This window comes from Myotis nattereri, assembly GCF_964212035.1.
Source record: "Myotis nattereri genome assembly, chromosome: 12".
In the NCBI taxonomy this organism is placed as follows: Eukaryota; Metazoa; Chordata; class Mammalia; order Chiroptera; family Vespertilionidae; genus Myotis; species Myotis nattereri.
Window position 1 is genome coordinate 34,053,820 of NC_138087.1, and position 19,945 is coordinate 34,073,764.

Sequence of the window (19,945 nt, forward strand, 5' to 3'; positions counted from 1 at the left end):
CCAACCCACAACTCAGGCAAGTGCCCTGACTGAGGATCAAACTGTGACCTCCTGGTTCATAGGTCAACGCTCAACCACTGAGCCACACTGGCCGGGTGAATGACTTTTTTTCAATGTGTGTAATAAGTCTCTTTATTCTGTGTTTTTTTCTCTTCCGTACAATTCGGTCTTTTGTAGGAAATGACGCAGTTCGGCTGCACTGGTGTTTCCAATGACACAAGACGATTTTAGGTGTTTTGGTGACTCAGCACTAGGTAACACTGAGTCACATAGTGAGAAAGTCATTTCTTTCTCCTGCAAGCCTTTTCATTATGTTAAAAGCTTTTCTCCAGCTCTTGCTAATCTCCCTCAATAAAGAGAGCAGGTCTCAGGTTGACAACCTTCTGCAACCATTAGTATCTTCCTGGGTTTTAATAAGAATAATTTGCTTTCATTATCTTCATGTTTATAGTTATCCTCTACTTATGAAAAAAGATACTATTTTCCACTTAGGGTGGAAATTTGAGCCAATCATTTTAATGAGCTGGCTGAAAAAAAATATTAGATAAATAATAGTATACATGATATGTAGATGTCAACAACAAAAAAATTGTAGTGTTGCCAGTAAATAACGACACTATTCCAGAACCTCTGAGTCTTTGTGATTTCTTCTATATGCTCCTTTAAGAGGAATTTGGGAGCCCAAAGGAACTGAATTGCCATTGGGACATTTAAGGAGGTAAGATGTCAGCCAAACTACAGTGGCTTTTACTTATTTAAATTCTGACACCACCTTCTAGAATAACAGGAAATTCTTGTCATTAATTATTATAACATTGAGCACTGAAATGAAATGAGATTAGGACTGTGTTTATGTGTTACTTAGGAAAGAGGACCTCCGCACTGCATTGCTGCAGCATCTTGGAATCTCAGCAGAGACATTGCTGACACCTTCCTGATCAGATGCGGCTGCCTGTGTCATCTGGAAGGTCAACCAGCTCTTGGTCTTAAACCTGTAAAGGTATCCTTTGCGAGCACTCCATAATACAAACTCACCTGTTAGAGTTCAGTTCAAGAGGTTGCTTCTTGAAAAATCAGAATAGTACTTGGTTAGTTACTAGCCAAATTTCAACTGAAAAGAAATTGAATGGTCCCAGAACACACATTTAAATTCTGTCCCTCCAGAAATAACACCATAGATGTATTAGCATTACTATTGGCACAGATAGTATCATGCCTCAAAATGTTTATTGACAACATTTTTCCATTTTAATATTTTTCATCATTTCCTCAATTAGTATTGCTAGTTTCCCTACTAAGAATTTAGCACTAAGCTTATTGTTAGTGATGATGTACACTGTTTCTACCGCATCCCGAAGCAGGACATTAAATGTCCACATTCAGTGTAATCCAAAGTGTGAGGCGAATCATTTCAGCATCTCTCAGGGGCCTTGCTGGCTCTCACGGAGAGTAAGGTGGTGGGGACTGCTGAGCGGAGAGTTTCTCGTAGGCAGGTGGGGCATTGGGAACCTGAGAGGACGAGAAAGGGAGAATAGGGCATTGGCCACAATGCATGTTTCTGGGACAGCCATTAAGTAACATAACTACTTTTTCTCTGGACTGAACCTTCACGTGTCCACATCTAATTTCCATCCAACAAGGTAATCATAGTTAAATTTCACAAGTGTGCATGTTGAAACATTGTTGGGGCAAGAGTAGAGAAAAATAGGGCTAAGGGATTTCCAAAACCTCGAAAACTTATATACAGCTGAAACCGGTTTGGCTCAGTGGATGGAGCGTCAGCTTGCGGACTGAAGGGTCCCAGGTTCGATTCCAGCAAGGGCATGTACCTGGGTTGCGGGCACATCCCCAGTGGGGGATGTGCAGGAGGCAGCTGATCGATGTTTCTCTCTCATCGATGTTTCTAACTCTCTATCTCTCTCCCTTCCTCTCTGTAAAAAATCAATAAAATATATTTTTTAAAAAAAACAACTTATATACAGGGCATCTCCCCAAAATGTATGCACACTTTAGTAGCTGATAGCTCAATTTTGAAAATGTATTTTAATAAACACTACCTTTATAATTATTCAAAGTGTGTGTATAGTTTTTTGGGGACACCCTATATACCTAGAATATCCTTGTCAGTAGAAGTCCCAAGCCCTAACTAATGAATTATTGAACCCTGTTTGCAGGTACTAAATACATTGCATTTTTACTGCAGGTAAAATTAATCTTAATATATTTCATTTAAACCCACATATCAAAATATTATTTCAACATGTAACTGATATAAAAATGATTAATGAATTATCTACGTTCTTTCCTCATACTAAGTCTTTGAAATCTGGTATGTAGTAAAGTGCATCTTAATTCAAACTGCTGTGTTTTAAGTGCTCAATAGCTACATGTGGCTAGTGGCTACCCTATTGTATAGCACAGCTTTATAAAAATAATAACAGGTCTTTTATTTTCTCCCTCAAATATATCTATGTTCAGGACATAGGACATAGACAAGTATACTAAAAACATAAGACAAAAGGATATTATATCCAGAACCAAGTTCTTCCTTTGGATCCTACATGTAAAGCTGTCATTGTTGATCCTGGAAAATCGGAATGAGCGAACACAGTCTAAGAACATTTCTGTGCTTCCCTTTTTTTTTACCTTTCTTATTTTTCATTATGATAAAATAGACAAAATTCACTATTTTAACTTTTTAGGTGTACTGTTCAGTAGTATTAAATACATTCACCTTGTCCTGGCTTTTAAAATAGGAATAATTTTATTCATTTGAGTTAAAAGCAGCCATACACGAAAACACCAACATGCAGGATCTCAACTTACCACAGGTTCATAATTGTTCTCTAGAAAAGGCAGCTTGCTGTCCTGGTGACCAAGTCCCTCACGTAGGCATCTTCCTGTAAAGGTACCTTGAGTTCCAATGTAACGGCTTTTGCCCTGAAATGTGAATTCATGAAGATCAGTGGGTGAGAAGGAAAGATGGAGCCCATTAAAGAAATGAGAAAGAAGGTGACATTTTAAGATTGGCTTTTAGTCCTGGTTGTGCCACATACTGTGTATCCCCTCAGAACTCCAGTTTTTGCATCTGTAATATGAAAATGACATCATCCACCTCTCACAGCTGTTGCAGGAGTTAACTAAAGGTAGAGCACCCAGTGCAGTGCCTGGTATCCAGTTGTCAATGGCTTTTGTAAAAATATTTTTTCTTTATTTCAGAGAGGAAGGGAGAAGGAGAGATAGGAATATCAATGATGATAGAGAATCATTGATCAGCTGCCTCCTACATGTCCCCCACTGGGGATCAAGCCCACAACCCAGGCATGTGCCCTGACCGGGAATCAAACCGTGACCTGGTTCATAGGTCGACGCTCAACCACTGGGCCACACAGGCCAGGCTCAATGACTATTTTTAAAGGGAAGGGAAAAAGAGTGAATCTAAAAAAAGGAACTTCAGAATGAATGCAAGTGGAGTAGATCAGAACTAGTGAGGCAGGGGCTGGTATGACAGTGAGGACACGCATCTGACCACATACCAGCAGGGACACACTCTGTGTCTGCCTTTTACATAATGACAGCAAAATATCTTAAACACTCCGAACGCATGTACTGTGATAGAAATGCTGAGGCTGTGGCCCTGGGCTTCCAAGTCAAGTTGCAACAATGATGCAATGATGACAAGTCAGTCTATGGCTAAGTGATGCACCCTGAGGGTTGGGGGGCGGGGGCGGGGGGGAGGTGGCTAAAAGCTTAGTGCTCTGCATAGGGTTAGAGGGTGATGCTCTTCATCCCTAGAATAGAATGACAACAGTTTGTACAAGACAGAGAGACACAAACTAGAGACTGCAGGAGCGGTCCACCCTGGTGAGGTAGAGTCTTTAATCACTGATAATGTTAAAAATTGCTGGCATTTTGTGATCATAAAAAACAGACTGACTTTTAGTTGCTTTTATTATTGGTAAAGCCTCTACAACAATGGTTCTCAAACGTGAGCGTGCATCAGCATTCCCTGGAGGGCCTGCTAAACACATTGCTGGGCCACACCCAGAATTTCTGACTCAGTCAGCCTGGGGTGAGGCCCACGAATTTGCATTTCTAATAAGTTCCCAGGAGATATTGCTGGGCCAGGACCACACCAAGAACCACTGCTCCACAGACAATGCACCTTCTTATTGCCTGTGCCTCATGCAACTCAGCTATACTCAGAGGGACCAGGCAGGTGATGAAGGGGGTCAGGTGAGGCCATAGGAAAGGAGGGAGTGTCTGTCCCATCTGAAGGGATAGCCACTGCCAGTTTTTCCCAGATCTTTTGATTTTTTTTTTAAAGAAACTGGAAATCAAGATTTTTATGTAAAATGTTACTTCAATTTTTAAAAAGACAGGCCCAAACCTATCTGCGGGCCAAATCCAGCCAGTGGGGTGAGAGCAGCGTGTGCTCTGTGGCTGAGGGAGGCTGGGACGGGGAGGTGTGCAGGGGATCTGAGGCTCCTCGGCTCCTCTGTGGGCCGAGGAAGACCAGGCGGGGGGGGGGGGGGGGGGGGAGGGGGGGAGGGGGGGGGTGGGGGGGGTGTCTGTCTGCCAGGTTGCATGAGAAAGGCATCCAGGCAGGTTTCCCAGGGAGGAGTGTTAGGAGCATCAAATTGGACGAGGCCAGAACCCTAATCTTTTTCATATGTATTATTTTGTCTCTCTCTCTCTTTTTTTAATCCTCGCCTAAGGAATGAGGGTATTTTTTTCCCCATTGATTTTTAGAGAGTGGAAGGAAGGGGGAGGGAGAGAAGAGGAGAAACATCGATGTGAGAGAAACACACCGATTGCCTCCTCAAAGAGCCCCGACCTGAGGGGAGGGATCGAACCTGCAACCCAGGTACGTGTGCCGGTGGCCAAGAATGGAACCCACACCCCTCCGGTGTGCGGGCTGACACTCTAACACCTTACCATGCCTGCCAGGCTCTTTTTAATCAAATGTTAAAGAAAAAATAATGTCAAACTTACCCCGATGCTTTCAGAAACTAGGAAAAAAAGGAACACACCCCAGCTCCTTTTTTAAAGGGTTGTATAATGTTGATATGAAAAGCAGACAAGGACAGTGGAAAAGATGAGAAAATATAATCTAATCTTCCTTCTGAAAGTGTGTGCAGAAATCCTAAAGAAAACATAAGCAAATTACGGCAAATATCCTATGTCAGCTGTCTATCATTACACAGCAAACGTCCCTAAATTCAGTGGCTTAAAGCAATCACCCTAAGGGCCCTAATGACATGACCACACAGGGAGGTTCTGCTCCCCCACCCCCCCAACCCCGTCAGCCCAGACCCCAGAGCTACACCTCAGAAAAGCAAAGTAATATTTAATGTGTCTCTCCCTTTACTCAATAATTGCTTTTCTTTTTCTTTGCTTTTCAGATCTCTCACCTGCCATGGTGTGCATGTTAAAATGAGGGTTTCTGGGTCTCGCCACCAGAACTGGCCCCAGAATCTGAATTTCAGCAAGAAACCCCCAGTGGTGGGCATGCAGGAGCCCCCGGCCATGCACAGAGAAACAGACACCACAAGACATGGGCGCAAACTCCGCTGTCAGCAGGGGCCTCAAAATGCTCTCCAAGGATCTCAAGGATTGTGCACTAAACTTCCAGGTGAAAGAGTAAAATTGGTAAATACAAAAACCAAGTCCCAGCGCCTTACAAATCATTTTCCCGAAGAAATACATTGCTGCAAAAAGCAGTCTTTACTTTCAAAGGATGTGTTCCAGGTCTAAGGGGAATTGTTTAGCCAAGGGAGAAATTTTAGATCTTAATTCCAACCAACCTTGCTACCGTTCTGTGTTCAGGGAAAGTGGACATTCCCAAGCTCAATGAAGGTTGCTAAAGGTGGAGTCACTCAGACACCCACAGTTTGCATTTATTGTCATGTATGTGTACTTCTGTTTTAAAATGAAAATGGAATCACCAAAGAGAGACAGGGAGGTGATTATGTAATTAAATGCATTACCTAATGCCCTATTTTACATCATTTTGCCTACATTTCTTAGACTGCTGGTTCCCAACCTAGCATTTCAGGAGTTATAAAAGTCTCAAAACAATATTTTAATATTAATTTTAAAAAATATATGACAGGGAGCATTTTTAGACAGTTGGGAAGCAGAGAATATAAACACATAAAAATTCCAGAAACCTCACATCACTGAAGAAGGCCTAGAGTAATGGAGGCATGGCCGGCTGGACTTGAACTCCTCACCAAGCAAAATGTTCCCAGTGCCTGAGCCCACAATGTTAAGACTCTCTTACCCTTAAGGTGAATGAGTTCAAGATGAGAGTGTTGAAGCAGAAAGGAAATAAAAAAAAATTAAAAAGAAAAAACATTGTCTTTTTGCCCAGAATCATCTAGCTAGCAACTGTGGACAGTTAAGAAATGAATACCAACATACTGAGTTTGTAGAACTTTTACTCCTTGAAAAACTAAACCATTGTGATTTTTAATGTACAAACAAAATGAATAAAAACTATATAGAAAAGATATCCTATCTAATAATAGACAAACATGGTAATTAACCATACCTCCGCTACGCTTCCCATTGGCTAATCAGGGTGATATGCAAATTAACTGCCAACCAAGATGGCGGCCGGCAGCCACGCAGCTGAAGCGAACATGAGGTTTGCTTATTCCAGTGATGGAGGAAGCCAAGGTTCCCGGCCTGCTGCAGCCCAGCTCTCAGCTCTGGAAGCAACAATGTTTCAATTATAGAAGCTAAACAAACCCCAGATACCTGCTTTCAGCCAGCCGGCCTCGGAGCTGGAGCCGCAACAAAGTTTCAATTACAGAAGGTAAATAAATCTCAGAATTAAAAAGAAAAAGAAAAAAAGGAGAGACTGGGAGCTTCAGTTGCAGGCTTGGCCCGCCTGAAAACAGCCATTAGCCACTCATCCAGGCTGGCCAGGCACCCCAGTGGGGTCCCCCACCCACCCTGAAGGGTGTGTGACCAGCTGCAAACAGCCATCAGCCCCTCACCCAGGCTGGCCAGGCACCCAAGCGGGACCCCCACCCTGATCTGGGACACCATTCAGGGCAAACCAGCCGGCCCCCACCCATGCACCAGGCCTCTATCTTATATAGTTAAAGGGCAATATGCAAACTGACCCTAACAGCAGAAAGACTGGGAATGACTGGTCACTATGATACACACTGACCACCAGGGGGCAGACGCTCAATGCAGGAGCTGCCCCCTGGTGGTCAGGGCACTCTCACATGGGAGGAGCTCTGCTCAGCCACAAGCCAGGCTGATGGCTGCCAGTACAGCTGTGGTGGTGGGAGCCTCTCCTGCCTCCTCAGCAGCACTAAGGCTGTCCAACTGCAGCTTAGGTCTGCTCCCCGCTGGCAAGTGGACATTCCCCGAGGGCTGCCCGGCTGCCAGAGGGATGTCTGATTGCCAGCTTAGGCCCAATCCCCTGGGTAGCAGGCCTAAGCCAGCAGATGGTCATCCCCTGAGGGGTCCCAGACTGTGAGAGGGCACAGGCCCGGCTGAGGGACCTTCCCCCCACCGTGCATAAATTTTTGTGCACTGGGCCTCTAGTATATTAAATAAAAACAGAGGGGGAAGGAATGGGGTGGGGGAAGGGGGCATCTATAATACTTTCAACAATAAAGGTAAATAAAATAAAAACAGATATAGGTCATCTTATATCATGTGTCTAGGTATAGAACAGATCACATGAGGTTTAGAGGAGTTCAAAGCTAAGGTCACCTCGCAAGTCAATGGCAGACAATGAGGCCAAACCCAATGCCACATGATTGGGTGATTGCTGCGTGTCAAGCACTGTGCCGGTCACAAGGTACAAAGATGAATAAAAAAATATTCTCTCCCAGCCTGTGTAGTTCAGTGGTTGGACAACCCATGCACCAAGGGGTCCCTGATTCAATTCAGGTCAGGGCACATGCCCAGATCTCAGGCTCAATCCCCAGTAGGGGGCATGCAGGAGGCAGCCAATAGACGTATCTCTCTTCCTTTCTCTTCTCCCTCCCTCTCTCTCTAAAAAAAATAAAATAAAAAATCAATAAGAACATACTAAAAAAGAAAGAAATATTCTCCATTCCAGTTCATACATGAGAGAAAGAGAAGGGATGGGAGAGGCAAAAAGTAAATAGCCAGTTGCAAGGCAATGTCATAACCCTGTGCTAGAGGCACCATGGAGCTCTGTGGCAGAAAGCAAAGGCCCCCTCGTTCCCCTTAACTAACCTGTTGTGGTCAGCCGCAGAGAGGTGTCATCCCTAACCTACCCAAGGCTTTCCTAGGGTACTTGGTTTTGGAGTCTTATTCAAACTCAGCAACTTCTCCTCCTTCCCCTGAAATGTCAACACACTGAAGGGCTGCTGCTCGATGGATGTGTCAGCCCCCAAGCTCCCCTGGCTTCATGTTGTATTTGGGACACTCTGGCAAGATGCATATTAAGAAAAGGGGTACATGGAACTGCCCAAGCTTCCTGGCAAGGAGGAGAATTCGAAGCTACAGCCCTCACCTTTTCCTCTGCACCTATGTTTGCCAAGCCACGGCCTGCCACCCACCCCACTCCTCCCCTCTATCAATCACAGAACCTTTTCCTCGGAGTGAGGAATCCGACTTCCCAACATCTTTTATAAAGATAAATGTTTTCCATTACGTATCAGCCTCAGAAGCCTTCGAATCTGTAATAAGAAAGAGACAGGAGAGGGAGCGAGAGAAGAGAAGACAAGAGGGGAGAAGGGAAGAGAAGGGAAGAAAGGAGAAAATGCAGCTCTCCTCCTATTCCGTTGCTCACTACGGATAATGCCTTTGGATGCTTAGGTGCTAGGGTGCTCCCTGGCTTTGAAGCCAGCTTTCTGAAACCTGTAGTTTTTATAGTTTCAAGACTCAGTTGATGGTTTTCATTTGTGGAATATCTTGCGGCCCCAAGACTGAACTGTGCCACTTGCTAGCTTCCTGATCATAAAGGTAAAGAAGGAAAAATCCTACTGGCACCACATCGGCCATCAAAGGAAGATGGAGCCTGTTAAACACCTCGTGGGCCTTTGTGCTGCTGAGGTGGGAATGGCTACCTCACTGCACTGATGGCTAGGTGGGTCCTGGGTATACTGGGTTGCTTGGTAGAGCGGAGTTAGAATTCCCAGGCAACCGGAGAGGAAAGGGGTGAAGACAAGGAGAGAGGGGCAGCCCCTAAGTGGAGCAGCAGACACGGTGAGGGTCCCCAGGCGGATTGGTAGGACCTGGAGTGTCTCCTTGCTGCTGTTTGCTGTGTAAGAGGACCACAAGCCCTAACCGGTTTGGCTCAGTGGATAGAGCGTCGGTCTGCGGACTGAAGGGCATGTACCTTGGTTGTGGGCACATCCTCAGTAGGCAGCTAACTCTCTATCCCTCTCCCTTCCTCTCTGTAAAAAATCAATAAAATATATTTTTTTAAAAAGAGGACCACAAACCTGCCCTGTGCCCCCCAAACTATCCGTGCTGAGCACACACACGGCCAGCACGCATTTGTTCTGAGTGGAACCAAAGAGCGGCCAAGTTCCTGGTTGGGGTTGATGTGGGCAGAGGCCATGCAAGAGTTGTAAGAAATACAATGTAGAGAAAGGGCCGGGAACCAGAGCTAGATGTGATCATGAGAATGTTACCGCATTGCCCAGAAGTTCAGAGGAAGAAGGGGAAGCAGGGCCCCGGCCCTGGATGGGTCCCAGCAGTGGGAGCTTTACCAACCTTCAGGCTCCCGTATCCGTTTCGTCTTCTACAATACCAGCAGCCGAGGAACAGCACAAGTCCCAGGATCACCGTCAGGACGCCAATCCCTGCGATCCTGGCCCAAGAGACAGACAGATCCAGCTTGGTACTTCCTCCACACTGTGACCCCCTGTTCCTCTCTTCACAGGGACTTGCCAGCCCAGCACAGCACCACCCAGTCCCCAAGTAATTTCCCGCCACATGGCACACCGGCACCCACCAGGCCTCCAGCACTTGCATCCAGGGGCAGCGCCTCCTCTGGGAGCCTCTCAGGTATGTGCCAACAGGAGCCCTGCTACCCGGCATGGGCACGAGCACCCAAGTTCCTAGTGGAGGAGGTGCAGTAGCAACTGACCCTCATGTGGACAATATATTTTTTGAGGCTGAATTATCTTTTCATTGGGGCTGGTTAAATCATTTCCCCCAAGTATCAGCCCACAAAAAGGAAATGGAAATTAGCATTGACTGACCATCCACTATTAGCCAGGTGCCATGCTAAACATTTCAGCGGTCGCCAACCGGTGGTCCGTGGGCCGCTGGTGGTCCGTGAGGTCTGAAAGGCTGGCAACCACTGTTCTAGATACATTAGCTTATTTAATTCTCACAACAGCCCTGGAAGGCAGGCACCGCTTATCGTCCCCATTTCACAGATGAGGAAATACATGCAGAGGTTAAGTGCCTTGCTGATGGTCCCACAAAGATAGCATGGGATTTGAACTTGACTCCCTTGTGCCCTCTCAGCCCTATCTGTCCCCCACACCTCGCTCCTTGCCCATGTCCTCTCTCCCTTCCTGCCTTGACTAACACATTCTCCTAGACTCAGCATCATTCCACCCAGTGTGATGGCAACCCATGCTGCCATCTCTCACAGGCCTCCCTGTGGCTGATCACTGTGTGCTCCCCTGTGTCTTCTAGACATGGCAAGAGCTCCCAGAGGCGTTTTGTGTGTACGCGTGTGTGTGTGTGTGTGTGTGTGTGTGTGTGTGTGTGTGTCTTCAATGTCCAGAACGAGTCAGACACATAGGTGTTTCAAGAAATATTTCTTGGAGCTGGGTGGATGGATGAATGGATGGCCAAACAAATTAATAAAAAAAAATGAACAAATGCATTATGGCTGATTACGAATTCATAATCCATAACAAAACCCATAATCCATAACAAACTCAAATCCATAACACCACTCTCTCTGAAAAATGAACGAACAATTTAATGTCTTCTTAACTATCTAAAATTATGTGGATTTGTGACAAAATGTGACTTTAACCTCTTGTCAGTCAATGGCACTCTGGTGAGAATACAAGGATCAGCAACATACCACAGAGCAGGTTTGGCTTTGGGATGGAGAGAGTTAATAAAGAGACAGAGCTCAGAAACCGGGCCCTGAGGGCTTAGAACTGGGGCATTCTGTTGTAGGACTGCGAGGTCCAGGGGACTATAAGTGTCACAGGGATGCCAGGGCCCAGCCCAGCCTGCTCAGCGGCGAGGCAAGCTGCTGTCAGGCCTCCACTTGCTCCAGGAATCCAGGGCAGGCGCTTGCTGCTTCCTCTGGTCCCCCCTGAGGAACTAGAAGGGGCATCTGAGAACGGAGCTGGCGGGAGGCCCCTGGAGCAGCTGAGATGAGAGGTCTGACCTCTCAGCCGGCCTGGCTGCCAAGTCAGAGAGGCCAGATGACCCCTGGAGCCAGGTGCTCTGTGGATACTTGGTAAGCGCCTCCCAGCTGGCCGGCGGGCGGGGATCACTGAACAACACCACCCTGGGCCCAGCCCTGGGAGGAGCGTCCGGCTGCACCTGGAGCAAAGCTGCAGCCTCGCTGAGAAGGGGCAGGAGCCACGCCCGCCTCCTGGGCCCTGTGTCCAGTGTCCCTCTCCAGGCCCCAGGGCTCTGCTTCCTCTGCGTAACATGGCCAGCTCACGGCACCTGCCTGCCTTCCACTTCACAGCGTGAGCAACGGCAACAAACTGGAGAGTGCAGAGTCCTTTACCTGCGACCCACTAGCAGTGGTTCTCAACCTTCCTAACGCTGTGACCCTTTAATACAGTTCCTCATGTTGTGGTGACCCCAACCATAAAATTATTTTCGTTGCTGCTTCATAACTGTCATGTTGCTACTGTTATGAATCGTAATGTAAATATCTGATATGCAGGATGTACAGTGGGGCCTTGACTTACGAGTGTCCTGACTAATGAGTTTTTTGAGATACCAGCTGTCTCTCGGCCGATTTTTTTGCATTGAGTTGATAGAGTAATTTGAGTTAACGAGCTCCTTAACGAGCTCGGTCTTAGAACGAATTAAACTCGTAAGTCAAGGCCCCACTGTATTTAGGCAACCCCAGTGAAGGGATCGTTCGACCCCCAGGTTGAGAACCGCTGTTAGAGAAAGGCTCCGCAGAGCTGGGCGGTGATGAGATGGAGCAGCTGCAGGAGAAACAGGGTCTGACTGAGAGACCTTTGCCCAGCGCCACCTGCTGCACCACCACCATCTCAAGTCCACCGAGGGGCCAGGGCCCACCTCCCAGGGGGATGGCAGGGCAGGATACAGCTCTGACCTGATGCTGCAGGCCAGTCCCCCACATGCAGCCGAAACCCCCCACAACTCATCAGCATCTCCACCACCTTCGGGGCTACTCCCTGAGCACCAGTCTGCGCCAAGCGCCCCACATATGGACTTTTATTCCATCTTCGTGCCAACCTCTGAGGTAAGTGGGATGTTCGTTCCGCAGCTGACACCCCAAGACTTCAGGCTGGTACAGTGCCTCGGGTTGCGCACAGGTCAGTGGCAGAACCAGCTTCCACAGCGACTGGCCCCATGGACCCAGCGCGCACGTCTAGAATGTGGGCAGACCCAGCCCCGTCGCCTGGGCCGGTGCTTTGCCGATCACCCTTCCGCGAATGGAACTGCCCCATGGAGCGAGCCGTGGGCCCCGTGACGAAGGCAGCTGACTCCATTCCCAGCGGCTGCGCTGGTTCCACTCGCTCTGTGCCCGCTCTTCACACACAGTCACGTTGCACTCACACCCCCAGGGACTGACCGAGAGCGGAAATCACCAGCCTATGCCGCACACCAGGAAAACCCACCCCCAGCTGGGCTGGGCCTCAGAGTGTCACCCCAATACCTCTGCAGAGGAGTCGCCTGAGATGTGCGAAAGTGCAGAACCTGCACCCCACCCAAATGCCCCCTACTGCCCCCCCCCCCCCCGGTCCAACCAAATCAGCCTCTCCGGTGGTGTGGCAGTGCCTAGGAAACCGCATCTCTTCAAGCTCATGTGACCTGTCCCCTCACGCCTGCCGCTAAGGAGCCTGTTGAGTCATCATGCAGAAGCCGAAACAGCATCCTACTTAATACCATGTGCAATGTAGCCCCCAAAGAGTATCCTTTAGCTCTTGGGACAATTTTTCAGAACATCTGCCCACCCACCCCGATGACCATGCGTGACGTTAGGAAACCCACAGGGCCTTGGGGAGATGCTCCCTCGGTGTCTGGCTGGGTCTGACACTTGCTGGCCCTGCTAGTTCACTCTAGGAAGGATTTGTCAACAGCTCTTTCCCGAGGGCGAGCCGGCTGGCAGGAGCTGAAGAGAGGATTCCTTGTCTGTCTTGTTGGAACCCCCACTCAGAGGGCTGGCTCCCCTCCTGCCACCACACCCAGACCCGCCCAGCGTCCCTGCAGCCAGTGTTCCCATGACAGCACTTGCTCTTGTGAAATCGTCCTCGTGCCTAACTCTCCCACGAGATCATAAGACTTTTTTCAAGGGAAGCATAGCATCTTGGGCAGGTTATACAGTGCTTAGCTCTTAGAAACGCTTCATGGATTCAAAATACCAAATGCCTTTCCAGAGGACAGCCATGAAGCAAAGGTGGAATCACAGACCTGCCCTTCATCCTCACTTGCTCTTTGGCAACTCACCTTTGTTCTTCGGCAGACCACCTTCCGGAGCCTGAGGAAAGAGGCAACTTGCTTCCAGACATGTTTTTTGGCCTGGGAGCCCACAGCAAAGGCTGAAGAGCCAAGAATGTAGACCAAAATGGCCAGATCCAACTCTTTACCATTCCTGTCCCCTTGCCTGTTCAGCCTCAGAGAAGCTGGTGTGAGCCCCTTGTGGGACCACAGGTCTCCTCGCTTCATTGCCACCGTTTCGCTCTCTGGAGAAATAAACACTGGAGAGATTCATGGACAGGCGTGTGCCGGCGGAATTCAGAAGCTGTGTGAGCAAAAGCTTTGCACTTACTCTTTAGCTGTGATGTAGGAGTGGCCGTGCCCTCTCCTGGGGTCCCCATAGGCGAGCTGGGCCTCTTCACTGGGCATCTTCACCAGGGACCACAGGACACCTAACAGCAGAGGCACACGGGCATCATGTAACGCATCCAGAGCATCCTCCTCCTCACCCCATAAAGACCCCACAGACACTCCCACTAGGGGAGCAGGAACGACAGCTGGGACCTGGTCTCTCTTTGTGAGAGGATGTGTACCTGCTTCCGTCCTTGCTACCAAGTGGAAATGGCTCAGGTTTCTAACCCCTTCCACCAACTGAAAATTAAGTTCAAAGAAGAAACAAAAGCAAAATGCTTTCAAATTAAGTTATTATTTGGGGGGGGGGGGGAGATGTTCTTTATTTGCCTTCATTTTGACTCTATGCAGTGGTTCTCAACCTTCCTAATGCCGCCACCCTTTAATATAGTTCCTCATGTTGTGGTGACTCCCAACCATAAAATTATTTTCATTGCTACTTCATAACTGTAATTTTGCTACTGTTATGAATCGTAATGTAAATATCTGATATGCAGGATGTATTTTCATTGTTCGCGACCCACAGGTTGAGAACCGCTGCTAGAGAAACAAGCAAAATGTATTTTTATTATTCCTTCCTTTCCTTGGCCCAAGACTGTGGTTAATAACAGGAGTTATTTCTCTCTAGCGGTATTATTTGATATCAATCCTTGGACAAATAGGAGGCTATGGTGACCTGTGTGTGGCCATGCACAGCACCCTCCCAGCCCACTTTTCAACAAAGAAAACCACCCCGTACAGGTGCCTGGTCTAATCCACATTCACCCCCAAAATGGGCTGAAGAAGCCCATAGCTTGACTTTCATAAAAATTTCTTGTCCCTCCCGCTGAAATCAATTGCTGCTTCTCCCTTGTTCAAGTCTCATGACTGGGATTTAAAGTGTGTGTGTGTGTGTGTGTGTGTGTGTATGAAATTTAATCTATAATTTAATCAAAAATTTAATCTATAATACAAATAGACAAAAAGCTCATGAACGGCAGTGGGCGTGATTAAAGTAGTGCTTGTTAAAACCCAACAGCGGTTTCTCTTCTCCCCTTGCTATTATGTATTTTTCTTTCCTCTTATTGTTCTCATGCATTTTAAAGGTCTGGTCCCCACAGAATTATATTAATGAGCCTGTTTGGAACAGCGGGAGAGAAGTGGGAGGCAGAGTGGAGAATTCACCACATGACCCCTTCCACAGGGGCAGTCCCTGTATAATTAGCCCTTCCCAGGGGGTAAAAAAGACATTACAGCTGAGCTCACTGATCAGCTCAGGGGAATAATGTCAGGGTGAGCCCCGTGTTCAAAATGACAGACACGGCTCTCCATTCATTCTGGGTTAACTTGTTGTGGTGAAGCTCTGCCTCCAGTTCAGAGCCGTGGGGAAGGGGGGAGGGACAGCAATGCCCCTCCCAGGAGAAGCAGTCCTCCCAGGGACAGACGCTGCTGCTCACAGAGGGCTTTCCCGGGGCCTCTGCTCTGCTGCTTGGCAGTCTCCAGAGAGCATCAAGGAGACTTTATGAACCTTCAGAAGTTGGAGAATGACAAACACGGAGGAGTTCTGTGATGGCCAAGCATCAGGGAGGCGATGAGGGAGGGTGGGTGGTGACCAGGCCCCCGGCCCTGCCCTGAAGGAACAGGCCTCCCTGTGCCCTGGGACCCCGGCCCTGAAGGAACAGACCTCCCTGTGCACTGGGACCCCGGCCCTGCCCTGAAGGAACAGGCCTCCCTGTGCACTGGGACCCCGGCTCTGCAGGAACAGGCCTCCCTGTGCCCTGGGACCCCGGCCCTGCCCTGAAGGAACAGGCCTCCCTGTGCCCTGGGACCCCGGCTCTGCAGGAACAGGCCTCCCTGTGCACTGGGACCCCGGCCCTGCCCTGAAGGAACAGGCCTCCCTGTGCCCTGGGACCCTGGCCCTGAAGGAACAGACCTCCCTGTGCCCTGGGACCCCGGCTCTGCAGGAACAGGCCTCCCTGTGCACTGGGACCCCGGCCCTGCCCTGAAGGAACAGGCCTCCCTGTGCCCTGGGACCCCGGCTCTGCAGGAACAGGCCTCCCTGTGCATGAGAAGGCAATGCTCTTACCTCTGGATGGGGTCGTCCTCCGACTGCAGCTGCCCTGTGTGTGAAGACTGCTTCTCCTCTCTTAATCTTTCTTTTTTCCCCCTGGTCTTGAGTCCCATGTTAGTCATGAGTTTGGATTTCTGAGGGGGTCATCTGTGATTGCTTAATTGGCGTGAATGGAACCAACTTCATTTCTCCCCTGAAAAAGTCATGGCTCACTATGGCTTCTGTTTTCCTTCATCCTGGGGAAGCCATTTATTTTCAGCGCTGGTCCCTCCTCTGTAGGGTCGCTGGTTAAAATACAGGATGCTAGTTGCGTTTGAATTTCAGAAGAACAATAATTTTAGTACTTTAAAAGTGATGAACTGTGGCTCATTTATTAGCATAAATATGTCCCTTTTACTGCACGAGACCTATTTTTACTGAAGAGATTATATTTGTTTATCTAACATTTCGATGGAACTGGGCCCCTCACAGCCGCCCTCATGCAGCCTCCAAGGGTTGAAGAGCCTCCGGGCTTAGAGCTAGAGCCCATCGAGGCCCACCCCCTTCTGGTCAAGAAGAGGAAATAGAACACCCCTAAGACTTCCGAAGCTGAGCTCCCTGATTTCGTTGTGATGTTCTCAGAGATAACTGTCCCCCGGGGAGAGGCAGATAAGATTTTCTCTTTGAAGGTAGAATCTAATGGAAAACAGGGCTGATTGAACCTGATTATCAAACGTGTAGATGCCAGAAGCATTTCCGTGGGACAGAGAGCTGCTTCTGTTCACCAGCTCTCCGTAACTATCGTGAACAAACCAGACAAAACACCACCAGAATCAGGCAATCTGAGCCTTCTCAACCCTGAGCTCGTAGACTAAATGGCCACTAAGTTCTCCTTCCTCATAACATATCAGGGGTCCACTCCTGCCAAATCCTGTGGGTGTCCAGTGACCATGTGGGACTGTCCTGTGTGAGGACATACTGAACCAAGGCATCACTGGAAATGGCCAGGGAGAGACAGAACAGAAAGAGGGGTGTTCATCCCATTAGGTGAGACAGGGAAAGCCTTTCTGGAAAGGAGAGAAAACGTAAATTGAGACCTACATGAGAAGGAGTCAGCCATAGGAAGAAGGAGGAAGAGACTGCAGACGGAGAGAAGAAGCAGTGCAAAGGCCCTGAGGCAGGATAATAGAACATGACTTGGTCTGGGTTCCCAGGACTGAGGCTGATTCAGGAGATTTTGCTCAAAAGTCCGGAAGGATACAAGCTCTCGGTGTCCACGGATTTGGGGAAAGCAGTTTCAAGCTGAACCTTGGGGCAATGCCCAGTAACTCTCACAAAGGCCTGTGGCAGGTACTGCTCCGAGCCAAGAAGCCACAGGTCTGTGTGAACCGGGGCTGGACAGCTAGGCCCCTGGATGATTGGCAGCAAGACCAGTGAGGAGGGAGGTACTGACCTGGATCTTGGGGAAGGGGAAGCGTCCAGTCTCACTCCAGTCCCCGGGTGCCCGGTGGTCACTCAGGGGCCTTGCATTCGGGGCATTGTTCCAGCATGGAGACTGCAGAGCCGCTGGCATCTTCCCCTCCCCCAGAGGGCGCTACAAGGCCAGACCCAGCACACTGGGGACACTGCGACCTGTCTGGGGCATGCTCTCCAGTGCCTCTGCTCTTTGGAGTTCAGCAAGTAAGTCCGGCTCAGACTGTACAAGGGCTTCTCTTTGGGCCTTTGAGTGGTTTGCAGCTTCTGAGGTACCCAGTCCTGTCAGGGTTAGGTGCCCAGGATTGGCTGGTGGGGCTTCTTCGAATAAGGTTCCCAAGGAACCTCGGCCTGAAAATCCCACCACATCCTGTTTCCTGGATGTGCCCCCCAAGTTCCCTTTGACTAGGCTCCTAGGCACTGTCCTTGGACTGGCCTAGGACTCAGGCTCTATTCTAGGACCAGGCCAGGCCCTGCCTGCCCTCACCCTCCACACTTCCTAGTGACTTGTGACAGCTTTGCGCCCCCACCCTCACACCCCAGGCTGACAGCAGGGGCTCCAGAGTCCCAACTGCCTGCACATCATCTCTTCACTCTGTGTCACTTTGGGCAAATCATAAATCCCTTGGAGCCTCATTGCCTGCATCTAGAAAGTGGGGCTAATAAAAGTATCCACTCCGGAGGTTAGCGGTGTGAGTTCAAAGAGATCATGCTCACCACGTGTTGACACAGTGGCCGGTACAGAATAAGTTTAGCAACATCGTGTGAACCGTACCAGGAGGCTGCCTGACCCATTACCCCGTTGGCCCAGCTCAACCTGCCTTGAGTTTAGAAGTGGCCGCCACCTCCCCTGTCCCAGCTCCTGGTTAGAGCTTGTGCCAAGACACACCTTGCTGGCCACTGACTGGCGCTCTGCTGCCACCTGGTGGGCCTGGCCTTGCACCACAAGCCCACCTGATGAAGCCGCGCTGAGGGGGGTCACTGATGGCAGAAATGCCTCTTTGATCTTTTCAAAACCTTCTGCTCACAGTGCTCAGGGCCAGGACCCACTGTACTCATCTTCCTTGGGACTTAGAACCTTCTTCAGTGCTGGTCACTGTTCTTAGATCGCCATAGCCTCAGGCTACGCCCCCGAGAAGCCAGGCCAGGCCCTACTGCCCTCACTCTGTCCACTTCCAGGGACTTCCTCTTCTCCATCCCCACTCCCCCTCCTCCATCCCCCCCTCAGCCCCCCACCTCCCCCAGCAGGGGCTCTGGAGTCCAAAATGCCTGCAGTTCCTCTTTTCAATCTGCGTGACTTTGGGGTGTGAGTGTTAGGGTCTCCTGGGAGGAGCTCAGAGGCCAACAGTGCTAAGGGATTATAAATGTATTCTGTCATCTGGAGACCAGGTGGGCTGAGCCCCCAAATGACGCCAGCACCCAGCGATGGGGAGTCAGGGATTTTAAAGGCTCTAGGCGGGCTTTCCGGGCAGGTGGAGAGTTCTCTGGGCGGTCGGGGTCCCGGGAATCCTGGGAAGGTCGGGAGAGGAAGGAGAATGGTCTTAGCAAGTGGACTGTGACCGAAGCGAAAGGGAATGTCCATTGAGAGGTGGCCTAGAGGTCCGTTCCCAGGGGAGGGGGTATCGACTCAACTATTTGATCAGACCTAACAGTGGGTTCTTGCTCCCTCACACACACCCCAACAGAAAATTCTAGACTGCGATCACTGAAGGACATCGCTGTGAGTGGGTCTGGTGCTGCTGCCCTTTCGTAGGCGACGTGGAACAAACAGAACTGGCTGTGTAGGAGGCCGCGAGGCCAGGCAGGCACACCTGCGGCGGCTGCAGGGTCCTGGGCCGGCCAAACGGCCTTCAGCCCCAGCTCCTGTTACACCTGTGTGATCCTGGGCAAGTTACTTAACCTCTCTGAGCGTCAGCAATCTCATCTACAAAATGGCAATAAATAAAAATTACAAAATTGCTGTAAAAATTAAATGAGAAAAGCATCTAGCACAGAGCGTGGCGAGTTGCTGACGTTTGAGAAAAGCGGATGCCACTGGGACTCTCCTGCAAACGTGCCAACAGCCTTGCGAGGGAGGGATAGCGGCTCATCCCCTCCACTCCCGGTCAGCTGTGGCCTGAGCGCGGCTGCTGCTCATCAGCTGAGTTACTGCCTGCGGAGCCCAGGGCGTGGGGCCGAGCAGCTCCGAAGGTGGAGGCCGTGGTGACGGAGACAGACAGAATGAAGTCTGTGCACACGGGCGCCCACCAGGAAAGCCCAGCAGCCTGGGGGCACCTGGAGGACAACCGGAGCCCCTCCTCCCTGAGACACAAGAGCAGGAGCGGCCGCTGCTGCCTCAGGCTGGATTCCCGGGAAGGAGCTGGGGGGACGCCGTCACTTTCCACCCCAGTAGGAAAGTCGTCCCAGGAGAACTAGCAT

General features: G+C 49.6%; 1 protein-coding gene across 1 annotated transcript; it reads right to left on the bottom strand.

Moving 5' to 3' along the window:
• Positions 1–1,185: 1,185 nt before the first annotated feature.
• MLANA (melan-A) lies at positions 1,186–16,378 on the bottom strand. The gene is made up of 5 exons (XM_081103417.1): positions 16,091–16,378; positions 13,967–14,066; positions 9,721–9,817; positions 2,827–2,940; positions 1,186–1,509 (listed from the first exon to the last, which is right to left on the bottom strand). The coding sequence occupies exons 2-5, from the start codon at positions 14,041–14,043 to the stop codon at positions 1,441–1,443; spliced, it is 357 nt and encodes a 118-aa protein (XP_080959543.1). The 5' UTR covers positions 14,044–14,066; positions 16,091–16,378; the 3' UTR covers positions 1,186–1,440.
• Positions 16,379–19,945: the final 3,567 nt, after the last annotated feature.